This window comes from Charadrius vociferus, unplaced genomic scaffold, assembly GCF_000708025.1.
Source record: "Charadrius vociferus isolate BGI_N301 unplaced genomic scaffold, ASM70802v2 scaffold163, whole genome shotgun sequence".
NCBI lineage: Eukaryota > Metazoa > Chordata > Aves > Charadriiformes > Charadriidae > Charadrius > Charadrius vociferus.
Window position 1 is genome coordinate 7,357,076 of NW_009648332.1, and position 16,363 is coordinate 7,373,438.

At 55.8% G+C, this 16,363-nt stretch overlaps 2 protein-coding genes across 2 annotated transcripts; one reads left to right on the forward strand and one right to left on the reverse strand.

The window, feature by feature from the left end:
• Nucleotides 1-2,864: 2,864 nt before the first annotated feature.
• Nucleotides 2,865-12,049, forward strand: BEST4 (bestrophin 4). Its single transcript, XM_009884857.1, is given in 12 exon segments — nt 2,865-2,928; nt 3,856-3,955; nt 4,257-4,345; nt 4,854-5,087; nt 5,409-5,563; nt 5,643-5,720; nt 6,073-6,222; nt 6,507-6,587; nt 6,913-6,993; nt 6,995-7,068; nt 7,396-7,665; nt 12,022-12,049. Coding segments are annotated over 12 exon segments (1,404 nt in total).
• Nucleotides 12,050-12,272: 223 nt separating this feature from the next.
• On the reverse strand, nt 12,273-16,344 carry RPS8 (ribosomal protein S8). Its single transcript, XM_009884858.1, has 6 exons — nt 16,268-16,344; nt 15,841-16,012; nt 15,360-15,459; nt 14,250-14,425; nt 13,176-13,305; nt 12,273-12,436 (listed from the first exon to the last, which is right to left on the reverse strand). The coding sequence occupies exons 1-6, from the start codon at nt 16,342-16,344 to the stop codon at nt 12,327-12,329; spliced, it is 765 nt and encodes a 254-aa protein (XP_009883160.1). The 3' UTR covers nt 12,273-12,326.
• Nucleotides 16,345-16,363: the final 19 nt, after the last annotated feature.

Consider the following 16,363-nt stretch of genomic DNA (forward strand, 5'->3'; position numbering starts at 1 on the left):
GCTGCCCGCGGGCAACCGGTCGGAGCAGCGGGAGGTCGGGTGTGAGACAGTCCCGGGCTGGCGGGGGGCGGCAGTCCCGGAAGGTGGGTCCGGGGGAGGGGGGGGAGCTACGGGGACCCGGATCCCTTCCCGAGGAGGGGGAGAAGCGGGATTCACCCCCCTACCCCACTGTCGTGGGAGGTCACCCGTCCCCTCTGCTCTCCCCGCAGGCGCTGGGCTGGGGACCGTGTCCCTCTGGGGCAGCGTCCTGTTCGCTGCCGGCCTTGCCCTCGACCCGGCACCGCAAAGCTGCAACTGCACGGAGCCCATGGACTTCCAGGCTTTCCGGGAGGCTCCGCTCCCTGAGAGCTGCTGCCTCAACTTCACCAGTTCCAACATCACCCACCTGGACTGGGGCACGCTGGTAGGGGTGCGGGGGCTGCGGGAGCTCTACCTCTCGCACTGCAGCATCACAGCCATCAGCAATGCGCAGGGAGTCCCCCCTGCCTTGGAGATCTTGCACTTAAGTCACAACCTGCTGGAAAGTCTCCCTGGAAGCTTTCTGGAAGATGCCCCTAATTTGAGGGTCCTTCATCTGGACAGCAACCAGCTCCAGGAGCTGCCCAAGTCCTTCCTGAAAGCATCGACCCAGGTCCAGGAGGTCTACCTGGGCTTCAATGCCCTGACCTTCCTTCCTGCCAGCCTCCTAAAGCCCTCTCTGCTCCAGCTCCAGCTCTCCAACAACAGCTGGGACTGCAGCTGCCCTTTGCTCAGCAACCTGGAGGCTTGGCCCAGCCTGGCTGCTGAGGTTATCTGCCACACGCCGGAGCGGTACCGTGGTGTGGACCTCCAGAGCATCCCACGGGATGAGCTGTGCCGCTCTCACAGCCTCACCGCCCTCTTCATCTGCCTGCCCCCTCTCCTCATCCTCGCTGGCATCACCTGGTGCTTCTGCAGGCAGAAGAGAAAGACCAACTACAGCCTTCAGAGCAGGTCCCAGAGCCACCCAGCTGCAGCAGAGAGAGGCAACACAACAGTGCCTGCGGAGCCCCACCACTACGTTCCCTACGAGCTGCCTGCTGCCCCCTCTGAGACAGAGAAGAAGGTGCTGCTGGGGACTCAGGTCATGCTCCAGCCCGCCATGGACCCGCTGGAGAGCAGCAGGGACCTCTACGAGGAGGTGGAGATCCTTGTGGGATCCCCCAGCAGTTCCCAGGTGCCAACCTATGAAGGGCAGCGGGGCACGGGGTCGGGCGGGCAGCGGGACACCCCGGCACTGAGGGCAGAGGAGCTGGGGGGCAGTGAGCCAGAGGTGGACACTGTCAGCGTGAGTGAAGTCCTGAAGGACTCTGCTGACCGGGAGAAGATCTACATGAGTCAGTCAACCAACTATTACAACCTGGTACCTGGCATCGAGCTGGAGGACTCAGACAACCTGGAGTATGAGAACATTGACCTGCACTGATGCCAGGACTCAGGCTGTGTCTGGGACATGCCGGGAGGATGGCAGGGGCCGGGCAGTGGCGAAAGCCAGCAGAGCAGGAGAGGCATGAGCTGTCCGCCTGTGGCTTACAGCAGCTGTTTGCACCCCCAAATTCCCATCCCTTCCCCTGCACTACCATGTGCAACCCTCGCTTGCCATGTGCTGCAGCTGGGCAGGGGGTACGAGGGTACTTCAGACACTGGGGACCCTGCTGCAGGCTGGCGGTGTTTGGGGACGCATGGGCTGGCAGTGCCTGAGGAAGGATGTGAAGAGGAGGTGGGGGCTGCTTTTGGGGACCAGGTGACAATACTGTGTGTGCCAGACCCACCAGCCGGGGCCTCCATCCTCTCTCTTTAGAGCCACACGGCATCTGGCACGGACCTGCTGCTCCCCAGCCTGCAGCGAACAGGGTCTGGGGACATGAAATGGGGCTGGTTCTGCCCATGGGGTCTGCAGGGAGCGTCACGTGGGGATGGGGTGTCCTGGGCTTGGCAGAGGGAGCCTGGGGTGGCCCTACCTGCTGCCCACCCCACATCCCACCATGTCCCACTACATGTCACGGGGGCTTGACACAGCCGGTGCACACGTGCTGCTGCGCGCATGAGTGTGCTTGCACACGTGTGTGCGGGGACTGCGCAGGGGTGGGTGGGAGCGGGTGTGCAAGTTGCACACGCACGCAGGGAGGCACTGGAGGGGCCCCTTGCAGCCTCCCCTCCCCAGTGTGCTGCCAGGCCCTGTAGGATTCAGCTCTCAATAAGAAATAAATCGTTTTACTCCTGGAAGTGCGGCTCCATCCCTGTGTCTGTGTGGTTTGGGGTGGTGGGGAGCCGACTGAAGGGACATGGGGGAGTGCAGGGATGGGGGGCTTCGCTCCTACCCCGTCTCCCCTCCCACGCCCTGGGTGATGCCCCAGCGTGGGTCTCATCCAGCAGCCCCGGGGACGCTTTGCCGGCCTGGCGGAGCAGAGCTGAGGACTGGCTTGGGGTGAGAGGATCCTCTGCCTTTGTGCCATGATTTACAGCCCAGCCAGGAAGGTGTCAGCCTGATGTAAATGCCACAGTTCCCGGCCAGGGCAGGAACTTGTGGGGCTCCTGGGAACGGAGCAAAGGCTGGGGGTGCTGCAAATCACCCCCCTGCACAGGGACCCCCTCTAGTGAGTCTCACCCATGGATGCTCCAGCCCTTCTCCAGGGATGGGGAGAGGCAGGCGCCCTTGAACCCTGTCCCCCCTACCCAGGGGGACATTTCCCCGCCTGGAAGCCCTTGCGGCTGCCGTGCTCCACACCAGAGCCATCCCGGGCCTGAGCCGGGCGCTGTGCCCGGGCAGGAAGGGAGGGAGCTGGGCAAGGCAGGACGCGGAGCTCCGGCCGGCAAAGGAAGCGGTGCTTCCTGCAGAGCGCGGCATGGCCTCCGACAGCCCACGGCGGGACGAGCCACGAGCCCCGGCAGTGCTCAGTCCCAACCCCAGTATGGGTCGGGGATGAGGACGGGATGATTTCCCTGCACAGCTCGCTGTCACTCATGGATGTTTCCCACTCTTTTATGTCCTGCCGGATTGTTTTCCCTTCCCGCTCCCTCCCAGGCCCTGGGAAAGTGGCCCTGTGCCAGCCTTTAATATGCCTCTTATCACTCCCTGTCAGGTACTAGAGCCAGGACATCCCAGCTGATGCCATCTCCAATTCCACCCCCCCACCCCCCTCCGCTGGGAACATGGAGGGACCAGGAGCTGCCACAGTGCTGAGGCAGCACAGCCAGGGGTCAGCCAGACGTCCCCAGGGGCTGCAGGCCCCCCCACCTCGCCCCCAGCCTGTTGCTGGCAGTGAGGACTTGAGCAGCGAGAGGGACGTTTTCCACCCGTGCTCCAAAAATATCCCACAGCCCTCCCTGGCTGCCCGCTCTGCCCGCACACCCCGAGGTCCCGTTCCCAGGCCTGCCAGGAGCGATGCAACCCTCCTTTCCTTTCTCCTTCTCACGGAGCCTAAATTCAGCCACCGTGGCTGCAGAGGGGAATGACCCAAACCACTCCGCTGGGTGCTGCCCGGCCCCAGTGCCAGCACCTGTAGCCACCACCGATGTCTCCGGCCACGGTTGGTGGCAGGGAGGTGTGACCGACCCTGAGTTCCCTGTTCCCAGCCTCTGACAGCCCAAATCCATCACGGGAAGGGCTCGGCCGTGCAGCCCCATGCTGGGGTATTTAGGTGGAAGAGGCACCGGCAGGGCAGGAGGGAGCAGGCAGGGAGCGGGCAGTGGCTGTGGCAGACGTGGGAAGGGCAGGGTGGCTGCGTGGGCGATCCCGCTGACGGGCCATAGTGCTTCGTGTGGGAGAGAGTGAGCATCCCTAGGTCCTGCAGATTGGATGGCAGCTGGAAACCCAGTTCTCCCCAGTTTAGCCAGCAAGAGAAGGATTCCGCTGGAAAAGCAGCATCTCCAAGCTGCTGTACAAGGAGTTCATGGTCTTTGTGGTGCTGTATGCCGTGCTCAGCTTCGTCTACCAGTGAGCAGGGTCGGTGTGTCACCACTGGTCATGTCCCTCCCTGCTGACCCACTGGGATGTGCAGAGATGCCCCATCGGTCATGGACTGGGGTCCCTGCAGGGAGGGGAGAAACCCAGAGGACTCCCCCAGGGATGGTGGGAGTAGGCAGGGAAGGGCAGGGGGGGCAAAGAGAAGAGGAATCGGGCAATGGCTTTCTGTGGAGGTCCGAGGCAGTGCCCCAGCCCCAGAACTCACTCCTGATCTCATTGCATGTCCCTGACCCTGCTGCATGTCCCTGACCCCTCTGCGTGTCTGCTGCAGGCAGCTGCTGACTGAGAAGTGCCTCTATACCAAAGTGGCTCAACACTGCAACAGCTCCACGGACCTCATCCCCATGTCATTTTTCCTAGGTATGGGTCCCTCGCTGGAACCCGGGAGTTGGGGTTTCATGCTTCCCCTGGCGCTGGTGGCTTGAGGATGCCCCCACTGCCTATCCTGACCCCATGCCAAAACATCTCTTGGACACCATCAGATGGGCAATGGAGGAACCTGGCATTTAGCTCCCAGACCCACCGAGCACAGCTCCCTGGCCCTGGGGACGTCATGGGGAGGCTGTGATTTCCCCTGGTCCGCTCTGCACCCTCCTCCCCATGCCCAGGAAAGGGGCACCTTGTCTACAAGAGATGGTTGTCCTGCCCTGTGCCACCTGTACCCAGGGCAGGGAAGAGCTGGGGACATCCCCACCTCCATCCCTGGGGAGGGCAGCCCAAAAGAAAGCACAAAGTGTGCTTTATCTCCCAGCCACAGAGAAATCTGTCACCCCCGGAAACATGGCATCTCTGCTGACGTGGGCTCGTCCTCACCTCAACCCACCACCCGGTCGTGCTGAGCTGCCCCATGCGCTATCTCCCAGTGCAGGTTTTTATATCACCCTGATTGTGAAACAGTGGTGGGCCCAGTATACCAGCATCCCCCTGCCTGGCCAGTTCATGTGCATCATCTCCAGCAATGTCCACAGAAAGGACGAGAAGGGACGGATGCTGTGGTGCACCCTCATCCGCTACGCCAACCTGTTGGCGGTCCTCATCCTGCGCCCTGTCAGCACCAGGGTGCTCAAGCGTTTCCCCACCTTGGACCATGTGGTGGAAGAGGGTGAGAAGCTAAAACCTGGGGGTGATGGCTTGCAATGTGGAGTGAGAGCTGGGGGCCACAGATGTGTTCCTGTCACTGGGAGGGTGTGCTGGTGGCTGGGGATCCTTGCAAGCATCCCTGCCCCAAACTGCCCCGCACACAGGGTGGCATCCTTGCACAGATGTTCACCCCCAAAGAGTCCCATGTCCCCTCTGCCCAGAGCTTGCCTCCAGGGGATGGAGTTTTACCTGGAAAACCCTGTGTTCCCACTGGGGATGGTCCCCAAAACGTCTCTCCCTGCCAACACAGGGGCCATGGCACTGAGCCTCTGCCCCGCCGCAGGCTTCATGACGCAGGATGAGCGCAAGAAGTTTGAGAGCCTCCACTCCGACTTCAACAAGTGCTGGATCCCCTGTGTGTGGTTTACCAACCTGGTGGCCCAGGCCAGGTGGGATGGCCGCATCCACGACGACGTGGCCCTCCATCTGCTCACGGATGTGAGTCGGCACCGGCTGCACGGGGCAGACCAGGCACCATGCAAAGCCTGGGTCATCCATCCTTGTCCTCTCTGCCCAGGAGCTGAATCTCTACCGGGCCAAGTGCAGCGTGCTGTTCCATTACGACTGGATCAGAATCCCTCTGTTGTACACGCAGGTGGGTACCCATGCACCCCGTGGGCCCCCCGAGCCCAGACCCCAGCTCCTTCCACCCCACAGTGGTGGAGGAGCCCCACAGCCTCCTCCCTGCACCCCGATGGGGAGCACTTTACTCCCCTTCCTAAAAGCACTTTAGTCCCCCACTGAATTCTGGTGCCCAATCTGGCATGGCCACTGGTTCCCAGCTCTGCGGGGCTGTGCAGGAGCCCGGGCAGTGGGACAGTGGGCTTTAGCCTTAAGCTTGCAAGAGCATCAGTGACTGGCCGAGCTTCTCGCATCCTTGCTGCTCCTGTGCCATGAGTCCCCTTTGGCTGCCACCCTTGCCACTGGCTGACCTGTACTTCTGGCAGGTGGTCACCATTGCCATCTACTCCTTCTTTACCTTCCACCTCATCAGGTGGCAGTTTCTGAAGCCACTGGAGACTGGGCAGGAAGGGGACCTGGACAGGTTCATCCTCTTCTCCACCCTTCTTCAGTTCTTCTACACCGGCTGGCTGAAGGTGGGATGTGGCCACACAGGCAGACTTTGCTTTACGGGCTAGGGGTGGCCAGGTGGCCCTGAGCACCCCACTGGTCTTGCAGGGGTGGCTGGCCCAGGACATCGCACAACAGCTAGCTGCTCCTGGGGACACATCCTCTAAGCCTAGCCATTACACTGGGGTACCATGGAGCTCCAAGCCTATGTGTTTCATCTGCCTCATGGGTGGACTGTGGGATGGAGATCCCGGTGGGAAGGTGTCCCTGTCCCTGATCACCTGTCTCACCTGGCTCCCACCCTCCCCAGGTTGCAGAGCAGATCATTAACCCTTTTGGAGAAGACAATGATGACTTTGAGACCAACAAGCTGATAGACAGGAACCTGCAGGTGGGTCCTGCGCCAGGCTGATGTGGTGTGAGGCTGCTGCAATTGGGGCACAGGGACACTCCTGCCCCCTGGCAGTGGGACCTGTGCCCTGCCAGCCCCCAGCCCTGCTCCTGGCCACACAAGTCCTTGTCCAAAATAGGTTGCCACGCAAGGAAGCAGGGCTGTACCTTGTCCCTCCATCCCTGTCCCTCCACATGTGTGCTCCCCCTGGCAGGGTGAGCACCATCCCAAGGGACACTCAGCAGCCTGGCAGTGCTGCTCAGCCCCTCATCTCTGAGGACAGCATTCAGAAGCCACCCCTGTCCCCTGCCTTTGCCGTGCCCAGGTGTCCCTGCTCTCCATGGATGACACGTACCAGAACCTGCCCCCTGCCATGAAGGACAAATACTGGAACAAGTCCATGGCTCAGCCCCCCCCACGCCATGGCCACAGCTGCTGAGACCTTGAAGCCCTCGTTCCTGGGCTCCACCTTCAACATGCGGTGAGGGCACGGTGCAGCCCTGGGGCTGGAGAAAAAGAAGGCAACTGCTTCAGGGTAGCAATACCACAAGCGGGCTCATGTCCCTGTCCCCTCCCCAGGGCCCAATTACAGCGAGCAAACAGCAAATCCCTCCCCGGGAGCGCGTTGCCCAACCCCTGTGGGGCTTGGGGGCTGCACTGGGCGATGGATGAGCTGCTGGGGGAGGGACGTGGCTTCCAGGAGCTGCTCCTTGCTTGCGAATGCATTGGGATGGAGGCGGTGAGTGGTGCTGGGCGTCCCTGCTGAGGATGGCAGCCTGTCCCCACCACCCTGCCGTGCCTCCCCCAGCATGGGTGAGGATGCGGAGCAGACCCAGCCGGTGGAGGCCTCACCGAGCGTGCTGTGCACCCAGACGCCCCTGCTCAGCCACTTCTTCACCGCTGCATCCCCCGCCACCAGCATCAAAAACTTTGGCTGGGGCAGCCAGGGTCACCCTCACCTGCAGTGTCCCCGGGCAGATGGTGTCTTCCCCTCCCCATACCTCAACCGCTCCAAGGACCGCGAGTCAGTGGCCTGCATCAAGGAGGATGAGACAGAGGATGAGGCCACAAGCCACCCGTGCCTGGTGGTTGCCTGGGGGGGACCTGGCTGCCGGAGGCCTCCGAAATGTGAAGGAAGGAAGAAGAAACAAAAAACGCCTTCTATGATGGTGTGACTGGATGGGTGGATGAAGGGAGGGCAGTGGATGTTGTCTACCTTGACTTTGGCAAGGCTTTTGACACTGTCTCCCACATCATCCCCACAGGCAAGCTTAGGAAGTGTGGGTTAGATGAATGGACAGTGGGGTGGATTGAGAACTGGCTGACAGATAGAGCTCAGAGGGTTGTGGTTAGTGGTGCAGAGTCTGGTTGGAGGCGAGTAACAAGTGGTGTTCCCCAGGGGTCAGTACTGTGTAGTCTTCTTCAATATATTCATCAATGACCTGGATGAAGGGATAGAGCGTACCATCAGCAAGTTTGCTGATGACATGAAACTGGGAGGGGTGGCTGACACGCTGGAAGGCTGTGCTGTCATTCAGCGTGACCTGCACAGGCTGGAGAGTTGGGTGGAGAGAAACCTTATGAAGTTCAACAAGGGCAAGTGTAGGGTACTGCATCTGGGGAGGAATAACCCCATGCATCAGGACAGGTTGGGGGCTGACCTCCTGGAGAGCAGCTCTGTGGAAAGGGACCTGGGAGTCCTGGTGGACAACAGGATGACCATGAGCCAGCAATGTGCCCTGGCGGCCAAGAAGGCGAATGGCATCCTGGGGTGCATCAAGAAGAGTGTGGCCAGCAGGTCGAGGGAGGTCATCCTCCCCCTCTACTCTGCCCTGGTGAGACCGCATCTGGAGTACTGTGTCCAGTTCTGGGCTCCCCAGTTCAAGAAAGACAGGGAACTGCTGGAGAGGGTCCAGCAAAGGGCAACAAAGATGATTAGGGGACTGGAGCACCTTTCTTATGAGGAAAGGCTGAGGGACTTGGGTCTCTTTAGTCTAGAGAAAAGAAGATTGAGGGGGGATCTTATTAATACATACAAATACTTAATGGGAGGATGCCAGGGGGATGGGAGCAGTCTTTTTTCAGTGGCGCCCAGTGATAGGACGAGGGGTAATGGGCATAAACTTGAACATAGGAAGTTCCATCTTAACATGAGAAGGAACTTCTTTACTTTGAGGGTAGTGGAGCACTGGAACAGGCTGCCCAGAGAGGTGGTGGAGTCTCCCACTCTGGAGACATTCAAAACCCGCCTGGACGCTGTCCTGTGTAACGTGCTGCCCTGTAGGAGTCCTGCGCTCAGACATGTTTCCCCTGATAATATTAGCAGAGCTGTTAAAAAAAAATTCCTTTTCCTGCAAGCCCCCCTTTCTCAAGGCCACCTTTCCTTTAAATCTCCCATCTCCATCCAGCAAGGGAGCCTTGCTCCTCCTCTGCTACCCTCCAGGGCACTGCTGGACCTGTTAAAGCGTAACCACCAGGTCATTTTCTGGGTAGAAGCATGTTCCATGAAAACACCCTGAAGTTAATATGGCGTGGAGCTGAGAGAGCCACTCAACATCAAGCAGTAGCATTCAGGATGACGCGTGACCCCACTTGGGTTATGCTGCTGGCTGCTCATCCTACGGAAAGTAGCTTTTTTAAAAAAAAATTCAGCCCTCTAACCTACCTGCAGAAGTGGGGAAGGTCCTTAGACCCAGCCAGGCTAAAGCTGTGCTTAACCGCAGCCCCTGCCCGTCTCTTTCTGGCTCGGTGCGGGACAGGTTTTCCTCCTCCCGGGCAGGTAAATCCCTGTGCACACCCACGGGGCGACGCCAGGGCCAGAGCAGAAACCACTCATCCCGTGGCCCAGTCGTGAGAGGTCCCACAGCCACCGTGGGAGCCACGTGCAGTTCCCATGTCACACCTACAGCGTGGCTCCGGTGGGCAATAGGCGCCGCTTTTGTTCCCAGGGGACGTCACCCTTAGCAGCGGCATTTTTCGGAGCAGTAACTTTACAAGCAGTGTGCGTTGATGAAATCACCACGATCATCCTGCTCATGGGGGACCAGGGTTACAGCTCCTGCTCTGACACCAAGTTGGCACTTGCCCCGTAAGCCTCAGTTCCTCCATCTGTACAAAGTCCCCCAGAAACACCCCGAATCCTGTTTGCGCTCTGCGGAGGGCGAGAAGAAACACACTCAGAGGAAGCAGCCGTGACGCAACCCTCCCGAGCGCCCTTTATTGCCTCCACCCCACCTCTCTGGAAAGCAGGCGTTGCTGGAGAGCAGGGAAAGTTTACCCCGCATCACTATGGAGAAGGAATGTGCTTGTGCAAACGTTCCACCCAGCCCAAGTCCCAGACGCTGCCAAGGGACTCCAAAAGCTCAGCCAGTTGCACCCAGCTGGGCATGGCTCTGTTCGCAGTGCCCGCAGGACCACAGACCCGAGCTGCAAGGCAGTGCCAAGCCCACCACCGCACAAACCTCCTGCTGTAGCCATCAAGATAATGGGTACCGTCTTCTGATGCTGTTTGGGTGCCCCCTCTTCTGTGGCACAGATCCATCTTTGGCTCCCTGCCAGCAAGGCAGGATGAACCCACACCTCCCAGGGCACCTGAGCCCGCTAGCACCTCCTGCTGCCACCCACGGCAGAGCATCGCAGGAAAAACTTAAAAGAAACCCCAACTACCAAGCACGAGTTATTGGTGGGACAGATGGTCCACATCAGGAAATTAGAGACGTGTCTCACCACAGCTCTGCTTGGGCCAAGACATTCTGGAGGGGAAGGATGCCATCCAGAGAGACATGGACAGGCTGGAGAGGTGGGCCCACACCAATCTCATGAAGTTCAGCAAGTACAAGGTCCTGCACGTGGGACAGGACAATCCCAAGCACAAATACAGGCTTGGTGGAGAATGGATTGAGAGCAACCCTGAGGAAGACCTGGGGGTGCTGATTGACGAGAACCTCAACATGAGCTCATAATGCGCAACTGCAGCCCAAAAGGCCAACCGTATCCTGGGCTGCATCAGAAGTGTGGCCAGCAGGTCAAGAGAGGTAATTCTGCCCCTCTGTTCTACTCCAGTGAGACCCCACCTGGAGTACTGCATCAAGCTCTGGAGCCCCCAACATAAGGAAGAGACGGATCTGTTGGAGTGGGTCCAGAGGAGGGCCACAAAGATGATCAGAGGGCTGGAGCATCTCTCCTACAATGACAGGCTGAGAGTTGGGTCTGTTCAGCCTGGAACAGAGAAGACTCCAGGGAGATCTTATAGCAGCTTTGCAGTGCCTAAAGGGGGCCTACAGGAGAGCTGGGGAAGGACTTTTTACAAGGGCATGTAGTGATAGGACGAGGGGGAACGGCTTCAAACTGGAAGAAGGTAGATTTAGATTAGGTATTAGGAAGAAATTTTTCACTATGAGGGTGGGGAGACACTAAAACAGGTTGCCCAGAGAAGTTGTGGAAGCTCCATCCCTGGAGGTGTTTAAGACCAGGCTGGACGGGGCTTTGAGCAACCTGGTCCAGTGGAAGGGGGACCCTGCCCGTGGCAGGGGGATTGGAACTTGCTGATCTTCAAGGTCCCTTCCAACCTAAACCATTCTATGATTCTATGAAGATGATCACGGACCATCTCCTTCAGTTCAGAGCTAAAAATTGTGAAGCTGGGGCTGTAGGTAGTCTGCCTCACACTATGAATCAATGAAGCTTTTGTAAAAATAGACGAGCGGGGTGGAGCATGCAGTGCGTCCCCTTGGCTGGCATGAGATGTGCGAGTCTGGCTCCCCACAGCCCTGGGACCAGCCTTTAGATGGGCTCCTAACTTCACCCTAACACCTGCACAAAGCATTTGGCAATTAGACGCAGAGATCCATCACCCCAGCTTTCTTTAAAGACAGCAGCCCCAAGGAATGACATCTCATGCCCCAGAACACCCATCTTTTGCTCCATCGCAGCTTTCCAATCCCGCCACAAGTGACAGGGCAAAAAGCTGGAGTTTGTACCCAGCTTTCGAAAGGGACAGACCGCCAACGAGAGCCTGGCCCTTCTGCTAGAAGGAATTTATCTTGCACTGGAATGATACCAAGGAGGTCAGGGAAAGACCAGCTGGTCAACGACCAGTGCAGCCAAGTTTGGTTAAAAGATACCAGACCCTGAAGGCCATCGTACAACCAGGCAGAAAACGCCGCGCAAAAGGGGCTGCTGGCCTGAACCAGAGGACATGTGATCTGGAAAGCGGAGGCAGGAGGTACCAGCTGTACAGGCTGGAGATAAATTTTCAGCCAGGCTTCACACAAATGCAGAGCCTTAGAACACAGCACCACAGCTGTAGAGTTGCTTGCTGGAGAACCCTCCTGAGGTAGCAGGACCCCTTTCCCCACTGACCTAACACACTACAGCTCCCAGAAATCCAGAACTCAATGGGGGTTGACATCTGCACTTTTCTCCTGCTTGCAAGGTTCCGATACCGGAAATTCTCCACTTGAGCCAAGTCTGACAACTCTTCTCCACACCCGCTTGGTCCACTAAGTCACTGTCCTAGAACCCAGAGAGACGTCTTAGTTGAGAGCACACGGGGTCAGAGCTTGCCTGAAGACACAAATAGCGCTCCGGGATTCCAGGAGAGAACCTTCTTCCTTCACATTTTACAGGCAGGAGAAGCTACACAGGCCCCCTCCACCCCGCACACACAAACAGGCATACAACCCCTTTACTGTAGTAGACTCTGGGTTTTATTCGTGCTCTCAGCAGAATAATTTTTATTCATTTGCCTTTTCTGGCCTTGATCTTCCTCAAGTAGAACTCTAACTCCTTGCCTTCCAACACGTAGCCATCGGCTCGGCCACACTGTCCAGGTCTGGAGGCAATGCAGGCTGCAAGGAGAAGTCATCCAGTTAAAGAAGTTTAATAACTCACCACCCCAGTATATACAAAAGCGAAATAAACCACTGCAGGCAGTCTCTCTGCAAAAGCATGGAGGAGCAAGTAATCAGTGACAGGTACACCAGTTCCTGTGCTGGCTCCAGTACCTCCCCCTAAGGTATCACGCTCTTGAACCTGCTCTGCTGGGCTGAGTCCCTAATGAAGTCCTCTTCAGATCTCCAAACTGTCATCGCTCAAATTCAGTAGCAGAACTGGACAAAGGTCTCATCACCAGAAGACTTCAGAACACTGAACTATTCCCCAAAAATTGAAACTGGCCAAAACTGTTACACATTCGTAGCACATTTTTCTGACACACAGTGCAGCCCGTGGGTCTTTATTCATCTTTTAAGTCTTGAGCCCCATTATTTTTCTCAAAGGTCAACCAGGAATGATCAACTCCAGGGGCCTGGCTGGGACATGTACCAATTTAAGCTCCAGAAACAGATTTCCCCTTCCTACCACAAGTGGGGTAACTCTGGAGAAGATAAAGAAGTTGTTACATTTAAGAGCCAGAAGATACTCCTGCAGATATGGAGAACACCCCCATCGCTTTCACCCAGCAGTTACCTTTATCACAGCGAGTAGAACTTTAAGTGATCTGAAGACCATGAATATTATCTGCTCTGGCATCCTGTTTGTGCCCTGACTTCCTTACCACCACCCACATTAATGCTGCCAGGGACTTACCAAGTAGCTTTCCTTGCTGGAACTGCTCCTCAAGAATACTCGCGATCTTGGCATTCTTCTTTCGCTCATCGTATTTTTTCTGGATCTTCTTTGAACGCTTCTTGTTCAAGATTTCCTCCTCTTCAGGAGTCTAAAAACAAGACCACAAGCAAAGACAAGGTTAAACATACGGCCACCTTCTGCTAGCGCAGGTGGTCTCCACTAACATCAAGGAAATGTTTGTATTCTCTTGTACCATTTCCCACGTCATACCTTCCAGAGGTACAAATACTTCAACCCCACAGAACCAGGCGGTTTCACTTTCAAGGCCAAGAAACGCAATGTTGCTAACCAGAGTCACTGCTGACAACAAAGCACGGTGCCCTAGGGAAGGGTGCTCTTAGACAAATGAAACTGCAAAGGTTTCCTTGTTGAGTTAATCCTCCTCCAAAAAAGTGAATACTCTTCCCCTCTCCAGACATTAATAATGAGAGCACTTGGGTGTGGTGCAAGTCCCAGCAGACAGGTTACAAGCTCTCCCTGCGCTTCTCAACTGCGCAGTGCTCAGCTAAAAGTGCTTTGTTTCTAATGCAAGGAGACAACCTTAAGCTGAATGCTACATGTAGAGGGTTAAATACCTTCTAGCAGTCTGGGGTTTGGATCTTAAACAAAATCAAAGGCAATCCACAAGGTTCTCATCTAAGCAATGATTTCCCAGCACAAGGACCTGATCTGCAAAGTCTTCCTCAGCATCATAACATGTCATCGCTCTCCCTTCAGTAGCAGAACTGGACAAAGGTATCATCATTAGAAGACCAAAGAGATCAACAGGCAGGTCCTTGTGCACAAACGGGTGCAATGCCTCAGAGAGCTCCGTGGTACCGAACACTCCATTAACAGAGCCAGACTTATCCTGGGAGTTGACAGGAATGCAGCCCAGATAACCAATGTTATCACTGACGGGTACTCAACCCTCTTCTGGCAGGCAGTACCATCTTCTGGCAGGCACTGTCCACTCCCAATGGCTAACTGCCTCTAGCAGGGCAGACTCTACTCTCCAAGGACTCAAGATGACAAGGACAATCCCAGACATACCAGTTTGGCGCCCTTCTTGCGTCCAAGAGGCAAGGCATAGTGGGCTTCATACCACTGACGGTATGGGGTGCTGTCAATGAGAACAATGCAATTCTTCACCAGGGTCTTTGTCCGCACCAGTTCATTGTTAGAAGCATTGTAGACAACATCGATGATTCTGGTCTTGCGAGTGCAGCCTTTCAAAAGAAGAGTATGAATTCAAACCTACAGGGATCAGACAACTGAGAATACATTCCACAGCATTTCACACATACTCTCAAACCATCTCACACTCATCCACCCATTAAATGTCCTCCAGCTTCCCTGGCAGTGAATTAAATTTAACTAAGAGGAGCATCTACTTTTCATCAGTCCAACTTTCTGTTGCTAGGACAGAAGCCTCCACCTGGAAACTGTTTCACCCCAGGTGTGAAACTGTGATCTGTGGCCATGCTGGAACTCATCTCATGTAAGACTAAGCAATTCTAAAAAATAAAATATCTGGATTGGAAGATACCTCAACAAATGCCAACTAACACTGCACATGGGGCTCAATCCTGAATGTACTTATAATGTCTATGAATAACAGCACTTACCACAGTACGGACAACCTTCCGTGATCACGGAGAAGAAAGCATGTCCTTTCTCCCTCACACTATGCTGGCCACTGAACCACCACCTTACTAACTGGTGGCTTTACCATCATGCTGACTAACACTGAACATGCCCAGGCTCCTTCTCTCTTGTACAGGACCACTTAACTTTTAGTAAGTGTTTATCAATAAATGGAAGAAGTTGCATTTATGAAGAACTACCCGTATTTAGTTTTTTTGCCCCTCCCCGTAATTCTCCCCCAGTAAAAAAGTAACCCAAGCATGTCACTCAGTGTAACTATAACACTCCAATCACTGTGAACGTAGCAGACATCCAAGTCTCCTAAGGCCACATAAGGTCAAAGTTATCATCACTATGCATGCTGCTTCAGACCCAGCACTGCAAGCTCCACGATGTTCAAACCCAGCCTACAAATCCACGCGTGCATCATCATCCCACTACTCTGTAGCAGTATCAGGGACCAGCACAGCTGTAAAACTTTTCCCTTCCAACACATCAGGCTTATGATGTACTTACATTCTGATCCCCAGGAGAAGTTGCCAACATCCAACCGAAGGGCACGGTACTTCTTATTTCCACCACGAACCCTCACTGTATGAATTCGGCGTGGGCCAATCTATGGTCCGAAAGAAACACCAGGGTGCTGTTGGTGCTGGAACGCTGCACAGCTTGCAAAGCAGCCCAGCAAATTCCTAACTTCAAAGGCAATGTGGTCAGTGTAACTATGACAAACCCCAGCATCGGCAGATACGGTAAGTGACCAAAACGGTCCATTGCATCTACCTAAGGTGAAAGTTTCATCACTCCAATTGCCTCTTATTGCAAAAATGCATCACTGCTTTCCATAAGCATAGGGGAAAATATCACCTTTTAAAGAAGCAGTGACAGATATTTAACCACTCACAAAATACAGCATGTATTTAAAAGTCTAATGACACACAACCACCAACCTGAGTATGAAAACACAATTACTGATCAACCCCGGCAAATCACCCACCTTAGTGTTGGCAGGAGGTCGCCCCAACTCATACTTCCTCTTCTTGTGGTAGGGCTTCCTCTTGCCCCCAGTCTTGCGACGCTTATGCCAGTTGTCCCTGGAGATACCTGAATAGAAAGCAGTATGGTCAGAGGATGGCAGGGAGCCCACTTGGCCATGGTAGGGCACGGATCTGAGTCCTCAGTTCTCCAAGGTTGGTATCCGCATAGTGCACTCAGCCTTATGCAGCAGTAGAGAAGCTTCATCATTGACACTCAGATCCATCTCCTCCCTTCCAGCAGGGATGTACAAAGCAGACAGGCTCCCTCCACTGTGTCTGATGGGTGCCCCCTTTGAGAAGCAACCTCCCAAGCTACCTCATGTGCTGGGCACCCTGTGGGAAGTGCCTCATCCCAACCTGCTAGTCACCCTATAGGAGACACCCTACGTTATCCTCTGGGACTGGTACATCATCTGCAGAGAGGAATCCTCGTCCCACCCATCCACTGGGCACCTGAAAGACATCCCAACACAAACCCCCTTT

Bases quoted from the DNA above. Each gene is read 5' to 3' on its own strand.
- RPS8 (XM_009884858.1), bottom strand. From the start codon at position 16,344: ATGTCTTTCAGGTGCCCAGTGGATGGGTGGGACGAGGATTCCTCTCTG. The intron at 15,460-15,840 runs GTGGGTGATTTG...TTCGGACCATAG, and splicing joins GACCTCCTGCCAACACTAAG to ATTGGCCCACGCCGAATTCA. The intron at 13,306-14,249 runs GTATGTCTGGGA...TCTTGTTTTTAG, and splicing joins GCAAGAAGGGCGCCAAACTG to ACTCCTGAAGAGGAGGAAAT.